The 15,782-nt window shown below is 44.6% G+C and overlaps 1 protein-coding gene across 1 annotated transcript in view; it reads left to right on the top strand.

Annotated features, from left to right (window-relative positions):
* The first annotated feature begins 401 nt into the window (after positions 1-401).
* Positions 402-15,782, top strand: part of LOC102006768 — a 72,486-nt gene continuing 57,105 nt past the window's right edge. The window contains exons 1-2 of the mRNA XM_013512130.1: positions 402-541; positions 4,118-4,675. Coding sequence (XP_013367584.1) covers positions 402-541; positions 4,118-4,675 — 698 coding nt within the window. The remainder of the gene's footprint in view (positions 542-4,117; positions 4,676-15,782) is intronic.

Raw genomic sequence — 15,782 nt, 5'->3', positions numbered from 1 at the left:
GATTTAGCTCAGCGGCAAAACGCCTGTCTGGCAAGTGCAAGGTCGTGAGTTCGATTCCTGGTACCGGAAGAAAAAAACAAAACAAAAGAAGTATCTGATTCTTAAAGCTGCTGAGTCCTGATTAATGACTGTCCACAATGTGGTACCGTCTTTGTGGGAGACATAAGGCCACCTATGAAGACACAACTCCTGACCTCATTCAGTGGCTTACTTGCATGGCATGGCACGTCCAGTTGCTTCCTGTGCATACTTCTGCTTGTTGAGATGAAGTCTGTCTTTGAAGGTCAGGCTAGCCTTGAACTTACAATGCAGCCCATGCTAGACTCAGTCTTGCAGTGATCCTCCTGTCTCAGGCTCTTGAATGCTGGGATTAGAGGTGTGTGCCGTCATGCCTGGCAAATATGCATACTTTTGATATGATTCCTGAAGCATCTTTGAAGAATCCTGAATTCTGCAGCAGCTACCTTTGGAAACTTGTGGACCAGAAAATGGAGAATCAAGAGAAGACCGCTCCTTTTATAGCTGCCCCAAATGAGAACATGTTGGTACCACCCTCATCCTCCCCAGAGTTCATCAAAACCTGAAGATGATGTAGTAATGTTAATATTAGACCAAACAGAATTTTAGGAGAAAAGCAGTGAAAAGGACAAAGAGGGATATTTCATACTGAAACAGTCCACCAAGAAGACACCACACACAAACCTATATGCTCCCTGATGTATGGCCTCAGGGTGGTCAGTAAATTACAGTCACAAAGAGAAATAGACATGGAATCAGAGTTGGAGAATTTGGGCCACATCTCTTAGAACGGATTAGAACAATATATTAAATCCATTGAAATAGATTGAAAAGAGATAAAACAGATTGAAAAACTGTTCAGATGGAGAAGATGAGAAGTAGAATCAGGATAAATAATAAATGAATGGATGAATGAAGGAATCAGAAAATTGAGATTAATACATCTGATTAAGGGGGGGAGGAAGAGAGAGAGACAGAGAGAGAGAGAGAGAGAGAGAGAGAGAGAGAGAGAGAATTCTGTTCTACAGAGGACACGGTTATTTTTCTCAAGCCATACACAGACCCCTTCCCAAAACTGACTATATTGTGCTACAGAAAAAATTTCAACAGACTCTAAAGAATTTTTAGAAACAAGACTGTGCTTTTCTGATTACAAAGAAATAAGATTCAAGGTAATGACCAACCTCGGGGCTGTGGAGGGAGGCGAGGAGGGAGACCTGGTCCTCTGGAAGCTCTGAGAGGAGGCTGCAGTTGCACTGGTTTAAAGTGTTACATTTTAAAGCTTGATGGTGGATGCAAGAACATATTATTATATTTTAATAATACTATTTCTTATATATCATATTATTTATACTTTTCTGTGATTTTAAGGATTATACCACAGATGACGACTGTCACATTTGGCACATGTCTTTACAGTTTAAAATGCACACGTTGCACATATGTAGACACGCTATAACAAATCTGGCTCTGAGAAAAGAAGGCTTATGCTTTAAACCTACCCTTTTATACTTGCTCTTGGCTGATTCCTGGATCAGAAACCCATGCAGTGCAGCTAATGGCTGATCTATGCCATAAGTGATGAGCAAACTTTAGATGCTCCATCTTACCAGGGCAGAGCTAGATAAATGAGGGAAATGAATTGGCTAGCTGAAAAAACAATATGGAATGAAACAATATTCAACCTGGAAACTTTTATCAAAGGAATAGAGTATCTTGGGTATCTGAAAGAGTATCAGCATTTCATGTTCATTTCAGCTTTTCTTCTGGGAAAGTCAGTCCACTTCCCATTGGTAGAAGTAACTGGCTTCTCTGTTCCATCTGCATTTATATCACACTGAGTTTAATAAAATATTTCTTGGTACTAGTCCTCATTCAAAACAGTGAATGTACACAAGGTAGACTTCAATTTGCGTCACAGCTGAATTCAGGTGAAACTGTATAAAAACATAATTATTATAAATTTCGTGCCTTTCCCCCACTGATTTACACTATGATGCCAGATGCTTTGATTTCCCTTTTGAAAACCTTTCAGTAAAAGGTGAAAAGAGCCAATAACACTTTAGCTACAAAAAGTCTCTTGAAATGGCTAATGATCCATCAGAAGCTTTTCAATTGCTTTCTGTTCTTTTTAATGGAATCCTTCCCTAATATGTGTATTTATAGCTCCTATTCACCAAGGCCCATTCATCAAACCCTTCCACGCACAGATAATTATCCACCGAGTGCCTGCCACTGACCAGGCTCTTTCGTGCTGTACACAATACAGTGCATGTGATGGCAAAGTCCTCAGAGTTCTGTGTGCTTCTGTGTGCCTAGCAGAGGAGCAGAAAAACAGGCAACTTTTCTTTTTTTGATGGAAATTTCTTTTTTCAGTTTTTGTTTGGCTGTGAGTTTGCAGGACTCTCTGGTCAGACACAATTCTTTGCAAAGATGGCTTGCATCCGGAGAACCCCAGGACAGGACTGAGCTGCTTCAGTTACGGCCCCAGGTTCTGGCCCAGGCAGGACTGTGTAGGGGGCTGGGGAGGAACGGTTTGCAGACCTGGGACTGTGAGTCAGCCAAGGGGTGGACAGCAGCCTGGGGCAGGCGGGGAGGAGCTCTGGGTATAGAAACAGGACTCAGGAAGGAGGCTGGGATCAGAAAAAAGCTTTGTGCCCTGTGGCCAATGTCTCTAAGCACCTCAAATAACCAAAATGATGGTATTAGTCGGGCGCGGTGGTACACACCTGTAACTCTAGCTATTTGGGAGGCTGAGGCAGGAGGATCACAATTTTGCTGATTGACAGGGCAAGGCCCTGTTTTAAAAATTCATAAAGGGCTGGGCATGTCACTTAGCAGTAGGGTGTTTGCATAGCAGTGATTCCACCCCCTGTACTACCAAAAAGTATTAGCAATAAAAAGCATGAATGCCCCATTACATCCCAGACATGTGTTTTAGGTTGAGTCCCTCAGAAGTGTCCCTGCAAGGAAGCCATGTGAAAGTGACATTAGGAAGCAAGCCCAGAGTTTTCTCCTGAGGGTGCTTGCATGAGGTGAACATTTAGACCAAAGGCCAGGGAAAGCAGGTTGTCCACTGTGGGCCTCGACTAATCAGCCTGGTGGCCTGAAGAACAGAAAGTCCCTCCCTGAATAAGATGGAACTCTCCCCGCCTGACCGACCGGCCTTCGGGCCGGGACATTAGCTGTTTCTTGCCTTTGGACTTTGTTCCCGGGTCTTGAGCCTGCTGGCCTCAGGACTGGAGCTACACTGCCTGCTTTCCCTTTTGTTTACTTATTTATTTGTTCCTCTTTTAAATTTTATTTTTACTAGTACATGTTTGAAATAATAATGACAGCATCCTTCACGGGGAGCTGGTCCGTGTACAGAGCACATCTCAATTCTCTTCTCCTCCCCTCTCTCCCCTCTCCCTCCATCTGCTGGTCCCCTTCCCATTTGCAAAAGATTGATCTCCCTGTTTCCTGTTCTCTATCTTTTCTTTAGTGCTTTATTTATACTTTGGGTTTCTCACATAAGAAAAATTGTGATGTTTAAGCTTGGGTGTCTGATTTATTTCACTTAATATTATGAGCTCAATGTGCATCAATTTTCCTACAAACGACTCAAATATATGCTTCTTTATGGCAGAGTAGTATTCTACTGCATTCCACATTTTCTTTATCCATTCAGCTGTTGATGGGCGTATAGGCCACTTCCAGGGCGAAGCTATTGTAAGTAGTGCTGCTCTAAATATGGCTATGCACGGGTCACTATTACATGGTGTCTTTAACTCTTGCCAACTGCAGATCTGGGGACTTGTTAGCCTCTATGATCACGAGCCACTTCCTCGTAATAAATGGACAGAAGCGAACCAACAACTGTACATACAGAGACGCACGTGGTGACACCATAGCCGTTTCCGCCTAAGTGCACTCTTGATGCCGTCACACCCACGAAATCACCAAAGGCAGCATTGAACATACTCCCATGGCCAGCCCAGGCGTGGCCCTGCCTCCTCTTAATGCGTTTTCCAGGCTGCCGTGTGTAGCTAAGGAGGCCCCAGGAGCACAGAGAAGCCAGGGCTGGCTGTGTCCCACAGTGAAGGGTACTGAGGACTAGCGCAAAGAGCAGCAGGATACCCCGGGGGACTCCAGGGGCTGCGGCGGGACTAGGTCTGCGGAAAGCAGTCTTCCTCTCTGTCCTCTGCGCTCTGCGTGCTGCCCGGCCGCCTGCGGAGCCTGGGAGCCACAGCAGCCCAGGACAACCCGCGCGCGGGCGGAAGTGCCGGGCGTGGCCGCGAGGGGGCGCGCCGGCCTCGGGTACCGCGCCTCGCTCAGCCCGCGGGAAGCTGCCCCCCAACAGCTGTCTCGGGAAAGGGTGCCCCTGGGCCCGCCAGCTCGGTCCCCTGTCCCGAGAGCCGCGCAGCCCCTCGTCGCCCTTGGCTGCCCCTTCCCCGGGTGCCAAGGTTCGGATCGTGCACATCCCCCGCCCTCGGCCTCCGCATCCCAGGGCCAAGGCGAACCCAGAAAGTGGCCTTGTTGGGGTCCGGAAGGGAGACAGATCCGGGCAAGTAGACGAAGCGTGGAGGCAGCCGCTGACACCGAGTCCGCGGTCGTGGTGCTGCTGGCTTGGGATGGGGCGCCCTTGGATGGGGCGGCGGTGGTCAGGACCCAGAGGGTAAGGCACACACGCCGTACACGCGCTGCCCACCCAGCGGGGCTCCCTGCGCAGTCAGGACCGCCCCAGTCCCCGAAGCAAGCGCGTCCTGCGGGCCACCTCCTCCTGGGAGCCCCTCACGGTGGGGAGGGGGGTGGCAGCAGTGAGCCTTGCCAGCCGCCCACCGGGGGACACTTTGGGGACACACCTGGCAAGGGCCACAGAGCCGGAGCCCGAGCCGATCAGCGACGGTGGGAGTCCGGGAAGGGCTGGCGTCTGGGTGGAGTCCGGGAAGGGCTGCTGCCGAATTCGAGCGCCTGTGACCCCTCACCCCACTCCGACCCGACCCCACGCCGCTGCCAGGTCAGAGCTGGCTGCAGGCGGATATGCTGTGAGGAGCCGGTGGGGGGCTTGAAGGTGGAGGAAAAGGGAGCAGGGAATTCCCGTCCCTTCCAGGTCTCCCCGGTGCTCTGGAATGAGTGTTTACCAGAGTGCAGGGTCCGATGGAGAGAAACTCAGGGTGAGCCAGGCGGGAGCAGAGCAGCACCACCCAAACCCGCAAGTGTACTAAGTATTACAACAGGGTTATACTATGAGCCAGTGCCGCTCTTTATATTTAAGCAATAAAGGCACTGTTTTAGTCTACTTCGGCTGCTGTAATAAAATACCACAAACTGGGTGTTTTGTTCTCAGTTCTGGAAACTGGGAAGTCCAAGCTCAAGGGACTGGTACATCCGGTGTCTGGTTAGGAGGGTCTGGTTCCTGGCTCAGGGAGGCTTCTTCTTGCTGTGCCCTCACATGGCGGAAGAGGCGGAGTACTCTCTGGGGCCTCTAAGGGCACTAATCCCATTTAGGAAGGCTCCATCCTCACGATTCAGTCACCTTGCGAAGCCTCTAACGCCAGAGATGGTCTAGGAACCCAGCGCCCAAACCGCAACCCAAACCCAGTTCCTTATCTCGAAGTGCCAACGCCGCACTTAAACCTGAATCCCAAGGTCTTAGTTTAGAAAAAACAACTGTTATCTGATGCTCAGCTGCTGGGACAACCTGGCTCATGTGCCCACAGGGAGGGCCCTGCGTGCCCACACATGCCACAGGTTTGCCACCACTGTCATATACGATCACCGTGGGAATTAGGATTTCAACATATGAATTTGGAAAGTATATAAATATTTGGACCCCAGCGGGTGTTCTCATTAAAATAGACAAATGCCAGCACTCAGAGTGCTTTTTTTATTATTTGAAAATTTGAAAGTTTTGGTCATTTCCATAAAAAATAATTTAGAAATAAATTTTTTTTAGAGTTGGAAAGAAAGAAAGATTTCTTTTAATGCTGTTATTATTTGAAGGTGTTATGATTTGGTACTAGAAATGGAAACCAAAACATTAACTATAAATATTGTGTTAAAGTGATGTGGTAAACTGGGTGAGTGGAGAATAAATGTCTTACAAAAATCTTCCCTTAACAGTTTGCATAGTGTAGTGGTTATCACGTTCGCCTGACAAAAGTCTTCCCTTGCCCCCCTCTTTCGCTCTAACAGTCTCCTTAAATTGTTAAATTGCCCAGGCTGAGCTCAAACTTTCAGTCCCCATGCCTTAACCTCCCAGAGTGCTGGGATTGGAGGTGTGTACCACCACGGCTGGTTACAAAAATGTTTTTCTATGTGCCAATGATTATAAACCGGAGAATAGGAAAATTTCCTTTTGCAAAGCAGACTGGAGTGTTCATATTTTATTAATATGTTTAGAGCATGAACTCTCATGGAATCTGACTGCCTGGGCTCAAATCCTGGGCCCCATTCATGGTTATGTGAACACTGGTAAATCACTTAGTCTCTCTATGTCTCAACTTCCTCTTTTAGTAAAAAGAGGGCATTAACAGCACCTGCTATGAACTGAGATAATACTTGAACCCAGTGAAATTGGGTTGAATCCAGTGAAATCAATGTTTCTGTAGGTCAAAACAGAATCTCACCAATGTCATTCGAGTCAACTACTGAGCATCAGTATCATACCCAGAGTTACACTTTCTCTGCGATTGCTCCACCAGCCTCCAGTTAAGGATAAAATAGTGCAGAGCAAGGAGCATGAAAATCGTAGGAGATAAATGAAAATGACCAATAAACGTAGTAAAAAAGCTCAGCCATGTTCACTAATCATAGAAATGTAAGGCAAATGGACATAATTTGGTCCATAAATGTGGCAAAGCCTTTCTTTCTTTCTTTCTTTTTACATACTCAGTTTTGTTGCTGATGATGTTTGACGGGGAAGGGAGCCAGGGACTCCTTCGCCGAGGGCTGTGTGCTTGGAACTGGTAGGGCTTTCTAGTAAGCAAGTGGATAAGGTGCAGCAACAGTCACATTCTTCCACCTTTTACTTCCTTGTCCAGGAATCTGTCCAGAAGTCATAAGCAAGAATTTTTCACGGAGACATGTGTAAAGCGGGGTGTGGTGGCACGTGCCTACAGTCTGAGTTACTTGGGCGGCTGAGGCATAAAGATCATAATTTCAGGCCCAGGCTGGGCAGCTCTGAGATCTTATCTCAAACACACAAAATCAGAAGGGTTGGCGATGAGGCTCAGTGGTAGTGAGCTTGTCTAGTGTGGGCGATGCCCCGGTGTCAATACCTAGCATCACAATAAAAAAGATTTTATGTATAAAAAGCTTTGTTATAGCAATTTTATCACAAGGAATATTCAGAAAATGTTAATGTCCAGTGGGGCATGACTAAATTTGTTTTGCTGCATATTTATGGGTCATGTATACAGTCATTAGGAAAAATTTTAAATAGAATTTGGTAATATAGAAACATACAATAATATATTTAAGAGAGGACAGCACACCAAAATGCACATGAGTTGTGACCCTAATTTTTTGAAATATATAATTAGAAATACTGTATCCTCTCAGAAAATCCATTTCTTTTCCATTTATTTATGATGCTTTGTATATTTATAGGAAAGGGCCAACCCCCATGCAAGTATGTGTATGTATGTACATGCATAAGTATGTGTATATATTTAAATTTATGTTTGTGTATGAAAATGCAAGCATGGATTCAAATTTGGATATTTGTGTATTAGATTCTCCCAACATGCGTTAAATTGGAAGAGTGTGTGACACATGTGGAGTGGGGGCCCAGAAAGGAGAGGGAGAAAGCAAGAAACAGAGGAAAAGCGACTGAGCAAATTCACAAAACCATAGATGCCTGGCGATCCCCTTGCTCTTCCTGGGGAGGGGCTGGTGGTGCCTGTAAACTGTCAGCTCCGCTCTGGGCCAGTAGGAGGACTAAGGCCTCAGAGCATCCGGGGTCTTCGTGTCCTTTTGCGTGATGCACCCTTTGGCTGGTGAAGCTTATGGAGACTCCTTGGAAATTTCACCTTTAAAGAATAAAGTACTTCGCAGTACAAAAGAAATCAATTATAATGAAATACAGTTATCAAAACACGTTTGCAAGAGCCAAATTGGCCGCACAGTAATACACGTACATTTTTATTAACATGTTAAATAATCAGACCTAACAGCCAGGCAACTGCAATTCTCAAGTACCGTCTGAATGCAGATGACATTTTGAGGCAGCTGCCCCAGCTGTCATGTGGGAGCTATGTGGGATTTCTCTAGTGACAAAATCACAGATTCTGCTATCACTCTTGTGGCTTGTTTTCTGCATGCACAAATGAAGGAAATGCTCAACTGCAGTTGGAAAGCAATAAAAAACAAAGAGTATTATTTTTCAGATAGGTTGATAAATCCCCCGAATTCTATTCATGGTCCTAGGTTGAGTCTCTAACTTCTGTGGCTCCAAGAGCCCAGCTTCCTATCTTGGTCCCTCCAGGCACCAGGACCCTGACCCTTCCTTTGTCTTTGTGTCCAGTCTACTGGAGATGGGGCAGCTGGTTGTGTCTATAATTCCTGGATAAGAAAACATTATGACACGTGACTTGCTGTGCTGTGGTTCATGCATTCCCTGTCCTGGTCTGGCCTGAGAAGGGTGGGAGGAGCAGCAGAACAGTGTAGAAGGCTTGGAAGTTCTTCAACACACAGATGTGGATGGATACATTTGCCCAAAATCGCAACTTCTTATTACCATTCTGGGTCCACAGTTGGATGGTCCCTCCGGACAGTTGCAGGTATTCTGACTCTGAGATTGTTTTTGGCTGCATTCTGTTGCTATAAATGAATACTACAGACTGGTTAATTTATAAAGAATAGGGAGGTTAATATAGCTCAGTATTCCAGAGCTGGGAAGTCTTGACCAGGTGCAGGCATCTATTGTCATTTGATGAGGTTCTTCTTGCTGCATTGTAACATGGCAGAAGGCATCACAGGGCCAAACAAAGCATCTGTGCTACTTCAGGCCTCTCTTCCTCTTCCTGTAAAGCCACTATGTTATGGTTTGTGTCTGAATGTCCCCAAAAGCCTCATGCAGTCATGGGGCAGGCTTCTAGTGTTTATGATTGATTCATGGTCCAATGCTGGGATTATGGATGTGAGTGCTACACCCGCCCTGGGGAGGGTAGTTTGCATACAGTGTAAGGGAGGGAAAGAGGCTGCTGGCGGCTGCTCCTTCATTTTGCTCTTGTTACTTTGCTGTTTTCCACCGCCATGAACTGTTGCCCTCTGCCATGTGCCACTCTGCCTTGGAGCCAGCCAAGTATGGACTGAAACCTCCACAAACTGTGAGCTAAATAAATCTTTCCTTCCTTAATTTTGGGTGTCAGGTATTTTGTCTCAGTAATGAAAGAAAAGTAATCAAGACATACTAATATTATCATGGAGGCCCCACCCCTGTGATCTTATCTAATCCTAATTACTTCCTAGAGGCTTTTCCTGCAAACACCATTGACATATGAATTTGGGAACTGCATTCCCAACTCATGAATGTTTGGGGGATATAGTCATACTAGCAGGGATTATTGGGATGAGGCTTCTGTTTCCCTTCATTTCTAGGCCATCATAATGTGGGAAGGTGAGGTCCCTTTGCACAGAGCCCACTGACAATTTTAGGAGTTTTCTTCATTCTCCTTTTCTCAGTTCCACTTTTCAGAGGCCCAGTTTTCTCTTGTATTTAACTTGAGTCTGCATTTTACAAGTACTCAGAGATCTACATATAATTTTGTTTTATTCCATCACCTTCTGCAACTCAGTGATGAATAATCCTTTCAAAGGGGCCACAGTGAGTCTCTGATGCCTCTCACCAGAGTAGAGATAAAACATGTTTAATGGCCACTGGGGCCATCTGCTAGATCCATTATATCTTCACTGGGATTATACTTTTCTTCAAAGTAAAATGCATCTCTTTGTTCTACTTAATGCCTTGGATTCTGTGTCATCTGAAATGAATTTTGTTATCCTTGCTCTTTTTTGTGTTTGGTTGATAAATCACAGCTCTCCTTTTTTAATATTTATTTTTAACTCTTCAATATCACTTTGTTTTAGTCTTGTCTCTTGAACGCTCCATATAATTACAGTTTCTATTTTAACTTTATAATTTAGTAGTCCTTTAAAAACCTTTTTATCATGTTTTTCTTGTTGCATGTACACTATTTCTCTACTGAAATACAGATAAGCAAAGAGAAGAACGCTGAAGTCACTCTATTTTCACTATTCAGAAGTAACTGTTTTCTGAACCTGATTTGGCGTCTTTCTCTTTGATTTTGTTAATGCCATTGTAGCTTTCCAACATGCTCATTTTCTTCCTGAGTTGCACAAATTCAGTTCTTGCTGCTTACCCATGAGGGAGGACTCTTGTGAACACTTGCCCTCCTCTTGGGTCTGAGGTGTGGCTTGAAGGCTTGGGAAAGCTGGGACCGGCAGCTGGGGCCAGCTCTGCCCTTGGCCAAAGAGGAACTGCCCTGGCCACTCTGATGCCCACCTTCCTGGGTTGCCCCCTTTCCAGCTTCCTTCTGAGCACTGAATTGGAAAGACCATCAAGGTGGAGATTAGGTGAGGACCTCGGGAAATGGGTCAAGTAGGCAACTGTGGTGATTTTAAAGTATGACACAAATTCTTTGACAGTGCTTTTACAGGAAGCTACTTCCTCCTGCCTGATCACATGAGCTCGTCATTGGGACTGAGGATCTGCAGCCGGGCTCGGTCTGTGAGGAAGGCTGGTCTACTTCTAGTTCAATGTTACTGTCACTGTGTAGCCCTTCAGGGTTCTAATAAAAAGTTAAGGCTTCATTCAGGAGATCAGACTTCAATTTTTGTCTTTTTAGGCTCTTGGAACTAAAACCACATTTCTGATAGTCTCTTTATCATCTTTTTTTTTTCAGAATTGACACTCAACTTCAGAGGTGAAACTTTTTTCTTTTTCTGGAGCTTGACTCCGTGCTTCTTTACCAATGTGCTATTTCACCGCCGCCTTCCACTGTTTGATTTTTACCCATTTTTCATACCATTCTCAGAGTAATGATTTGTCCAGTTTACCTGGTATATACCTGTGGCTGAGCACTTTCAACTTTTTTAGCTGTTTCTTTTGGTATGAACTTTGGTGTTTCTAAATAATGTGTGGGTTCTTGCTAACATTTGAAGACACTACTGTTTCACAACTTTCCCCGTCCATTTCCTTTTTTGGATCTTCTCAATATAATTAATGCTAAATAGGTTGAAGTAAGTTTTCGGTGATTATTTGGCTTATTCACTGTTCAGCCAAATAATGAGTTCTATTAATATTTTCTTCTTGTGCAACTTAAAATTTTCTCTAGGGCAGGGAGTATAACTCAGAGGTAGAGAGGGTGCTTAACATGTATGTATGAGGCTCTGGATTACACACACACACACACACACAAAACCTCTCTGAAATTAGTAATTACCCCATTTCAAAGTTTGTTTAGTTTGGTCTGTAACTATTGAGTATTCCTTTCCCTTAATGTATTTATGACATATCAGTAAGTAGTCAGTGAGGCAGGGAAAAACACAGAAAGATGTTATATTTTGGAGGTCACCTAGAAGGTATTACCAGTTGTATTTCATGCTAGAAATGAGGCATGTAAAGTGGCGACTGAGAACAGAACAGCGGGTTTGGCAGTGTGGAAGTCATTGGTGAGCTTGAGAAGAATAGAGTGGTAGGGACGAATGCCTGATTGAAAGGGCTCAAGTGAGTATGGAAGAAAGAAAATCATAGAACATGACAGACAACTTTGTTTTCTAATGAGTTTTTCTCTACAGGGGGCAGAGAAATGTGGAGGAAGATGTGGGACAGAGGACGGGATCTGGGGCAGTCCCCCTCCAAGATGGCTTCCAATGGTCCCCGCCTCCCGGTGTTCATGCCTGTGCATAGCCCCTCTCTGCCTAGGTTGAGGTATGTGACCAATATGGCAGAAGGGTTGCCATGCCACTTCTAAGGTAAGATTATTAACAACTGAGGCTTCCATGTGAGATTCTTCCTTACTTTCCCTCTCTCTTGCATCTCCCACTCTGTCAGACGCATGCTGTCATATTGTTGGGAACCCAGTGGAGACACCCACATTATGAGGAAACGAAACTCCAGCCAACAGCAATAAGAAACTGGCCTGCCAGTACCGGGTGGGCGGAAGAGCTTGGAAACTGATTCTCTGCTCCTGTTGAATCTCCTGGCTGATAGCCTGCCTGTGACTTCACAAGAGAACCTGAGTGAGAACCACCCAGATAAACCACTCCCCATCTCCTGACCCTCATAAACTGTGTGAGATAATAGATGCTTGCTGATTCAAATGGCTGGTTTGGGGGATAATTTATTATGCAGCAATATAGCTAATATAGAATTAATTTTTTATGTAGGCAAAAGAATACTATATTTGTGGGTCTTTGGGGGGTTTATTAATGAGGGAAAAATTGATGATATAAGAGAGAGAACAATGTCCAGAGGGATTCTCTTGTGTGTGTAGGTGAGAGGACACGGGAGTTGGTGCACAAGTGAAGAAATTGGCCTGAGTTTAGGCAATTCATCTATCATAACAGTGGGGAGATGCAGGTAGATGGTTATGAACATTGATGGGAGTGGCTAGTGGCTGAGAGGACTTAGCTACCAGAACAGCACTGCACTTAAGTCTGCAGGCTCTGGGGAGGCCTGGGTCTTAGTTCTCTCTGTCCTCTGTACTGCACTTAGAATTGGGCATATTATTAACCTCTTCACAGCCTGCTACATAGGATATCCTCAGACATCTGTCATACATACCTATTCACAGAATCCAAAGGATATTAGACAATGTCTAGTATAGGATTTTTTTTTAACTCTATGTATGTATATTTGTGCCAAAAATTATCATTAAATGCCCAGAATAAAATTCACTAGACTTCAAAGAAAACAGATTAGGCTAGAATACATTTATTAACATAGTAATAAAAACACACTTGTAATATAGTAGTATATGTGCTTCTTTATTAGTGCTTTGAAAAGCAAGATGTAGTTCCGAGTTCTAGAACTTGAGTAGTAGAAGTGATGAGAATAAATGATCTAAGATATTAGCAAAACCCCTTGTGTGACACAAAAAACATTTGTAATTTCTGTTGGTGATGAAGTGACAGATACTGCTAACATTTGTCATTTGGATGTTGGTGAAAATACAGATTTCTTTTCTTGTACAAGTTTCACCAGTCCCCTGAAATTCTGGGATTATGAGTCACAAGTTGAGAATCCCTTACCTGGTCCAAGCTCCTGATCAGAAAAAGGCAGAGGAAACCGCACCTCTGAGCTGCAACGCAGACCATCCAGCATCGCACAAGTACCCTGGCTGGTCAGGACCAGAAACTTGAGTCTTGCATCTTCTGGCTCAATGACTTTTCCTTATTTTTCTTGCAAGTAGAATGACTTAAAGATTATGTGTTTTGAAGCGATTTCTCCACATTATAGAAGGGGGTTTTACCAGACTGTGAATGAGAAGGTTGGGAGCTATTTAGTGACCACGAGCTGATGAGGTTCTCCCTTTTCCTCCTCAGCTCGCAAGGTCTGTCTTCCTGCGGGCCTCTTGCTGAGGCCCTCTCTCCTTTGTTGCACTTTTTTTTTTTTTTTGAGACGGTCTCACTATGCAGTTCAAACTGACCTTGAGCTCACTTTGTAGCTTAGGCTGGTCTTGAACTCACAACAGTCCTCCTGCCTCAGCCTCCCAAGTGCTGGGATTACAGGCGTGCACCACCATGCCCGGCTTTCATTGCACTTCTGACTCAGTGTCCCTTGCTCTGTGCTATCTCAGAGTCTCTTTCCCTCTGTCGCTTGGTTCTCAGCTCTATCTCAGCAGATTTAGACATCTAAGTGAAGGATGGAGACCTGGAGAACCCTTGGACATGGTGACCTAAGTGAGACCCTGAGGACATGCAGTGAGCTCAGAGCCAGCCAGAGTCATCTGTTCTGAGCCCCAGGATGCCCGGCAGGAGTTCATTCAACCCAAAATGAATATGCACTCACATCCCAGCACCTGTCCAGTGTCCTTTTCATCCTCTCCAGAAATGATAAATCCCTGTAGGTGGCATTGAAAGACTTCTCGGGCTCCAGCTAAGTCCTTTTCATTACGGTGTTGCATTTTCCCCCTTGCTCTCTGCCACAATGTTTTTTAAGGACATACGGGGAAAGAAAAGAAAAGGTGCACATGTTCATGCTTCTCCTTTATGTAATGATGGCTTCTACCACAGATGTCTTTTTGGCTATCCTTGGTTCTGTCCCCAGGTAAGGGATGGACCACAGTATATGTTAGACAACAAATCACTGAGGTGATGAAACTCTCTCTTTTAAATGGTGTTAAAGCTTTTCCATACAACAAGTTCATTTCCCCCCTAAACTATTCTTGAGTATGGCCTATGTACTTAGAAAGAGAGCACAGGGGTATTTATACCCAGTTCCTAATGTCACTGCATTGGAAATGCTCAGAGAAAACCTACAGAGCTGAAAACTCATTTAACAGCTGGTAAATAGGAACTGCAGTAAGTAGATTAATATCCACCAAAGATGTGCCAATTCTAGTCTAATTAAGTTCAACTAAGTGACAGATTTTAAAATAGGGAGATTATTTATTCTCTATCATCCAGGTGGCTACTGCGTCATCATAGGGACTCTTAACAGTAGAAAAAGAAGGTACAAGAGTTGGTTAAGATACCAGGGTGGTGCACACCTGTAATCCCAGCACTCAGGAGGTCGAAGCAGGAGGATCCCCATGAGTTCGAAGTCAGTCTGTGCTACATAGTAAGTTCAAGGCCTGCCTGAACTACATGGTGAGACCCTGTCTCAAAAAACCCACAAAACCAACCAACAAACCAACCAGCCAAACAAACAAACAAACAAACAAACAAACAGAGTTGGTTGCAGAGACATGAAGACCAAAGAAGATGTAAGAGAAACTCAAAATGGGAGGAGCTTTGTCCAGCTTTGAAGGTGAAGGAAGGAGGGGGCCACAGGCCAAGGACTATAAGGTGTGCACAGCCTTTAGACACTGACAATGATCCTCAGTCGACAGCAAGGGCAGGGGACCTTGGTCTTCCTGCAGAAGGATAAGCAGTTCTGCCAGCAACCAGGCTGAGCAAGGAGTTGCATTCTACCCTAGAGCATCCAAGAAGAACAAGGTCCTGCCAGCCCTGATTTTAGCTCTGACGTCTAGCCTGGAGAACTGTGAGGCAATGAATGTGCATTTTCTTAAAGAAGTTTAGTTTGTGATAATTTGCTATGATAGCAAAAGAAATGCAATACAATAATAAAGAACAGACAAAGCAGTGTGCAATTATATTCTAGGTGAGAAGTGGGAGACAATTTTCCATATGTTCTGTTCAATGCCACAGAATGGGGTAATTTCATAAATTTAGTTCTCTCTCTCTTTCTCTTTCTGCTACATCCTGTTAGTGAGACTGTTTAGGAAGGTAGTGGGAAGATTGAATAAATGGTTCCAAATTTTCACCCCTCCCTCTATGCATACTCTTTGCTGTATAATTCTATAGACCCTCTCACTGAGGGTGGGGTATTCCCTACACTTGGTTCTGTACTTGGTCATTTAACCTCCAGCAACTATTTCCCCCTTGCTATTAGGCATCTCACTTTTACTCAGTGAAGCCACTCATCCTTGTTGTCATGCCTTTGTTACACAGCTACTCTAGCTGATAGATCTGATTGGCCCAAGCCCATCATGACAATATCATTCCTCTTGTCGGGGAGTACCTCAAGGGTT

The sequence above is a fragment of the Chinchilla lanigera genome, unplaced genomic scaffold (genome assembly GCF_000276665.1).
Source record: "Chinchilla lanigera isolate Chin_1 unplaced genomic scaffold, ChiLan1.0 scaffold00014, whole genome shotgun sequence".
Classification (NCBI taxonomy): Eukaryota; Metazoa; Chordata; class Mammalia; order Rodentia; family Chinchillidae; genus Chinchilla; species Chinchilla lanigera.
Note: the sequence above shows the minus strand (reverse complement) of the source record. Positions and strands in the feature narration are given on the sequence as shown.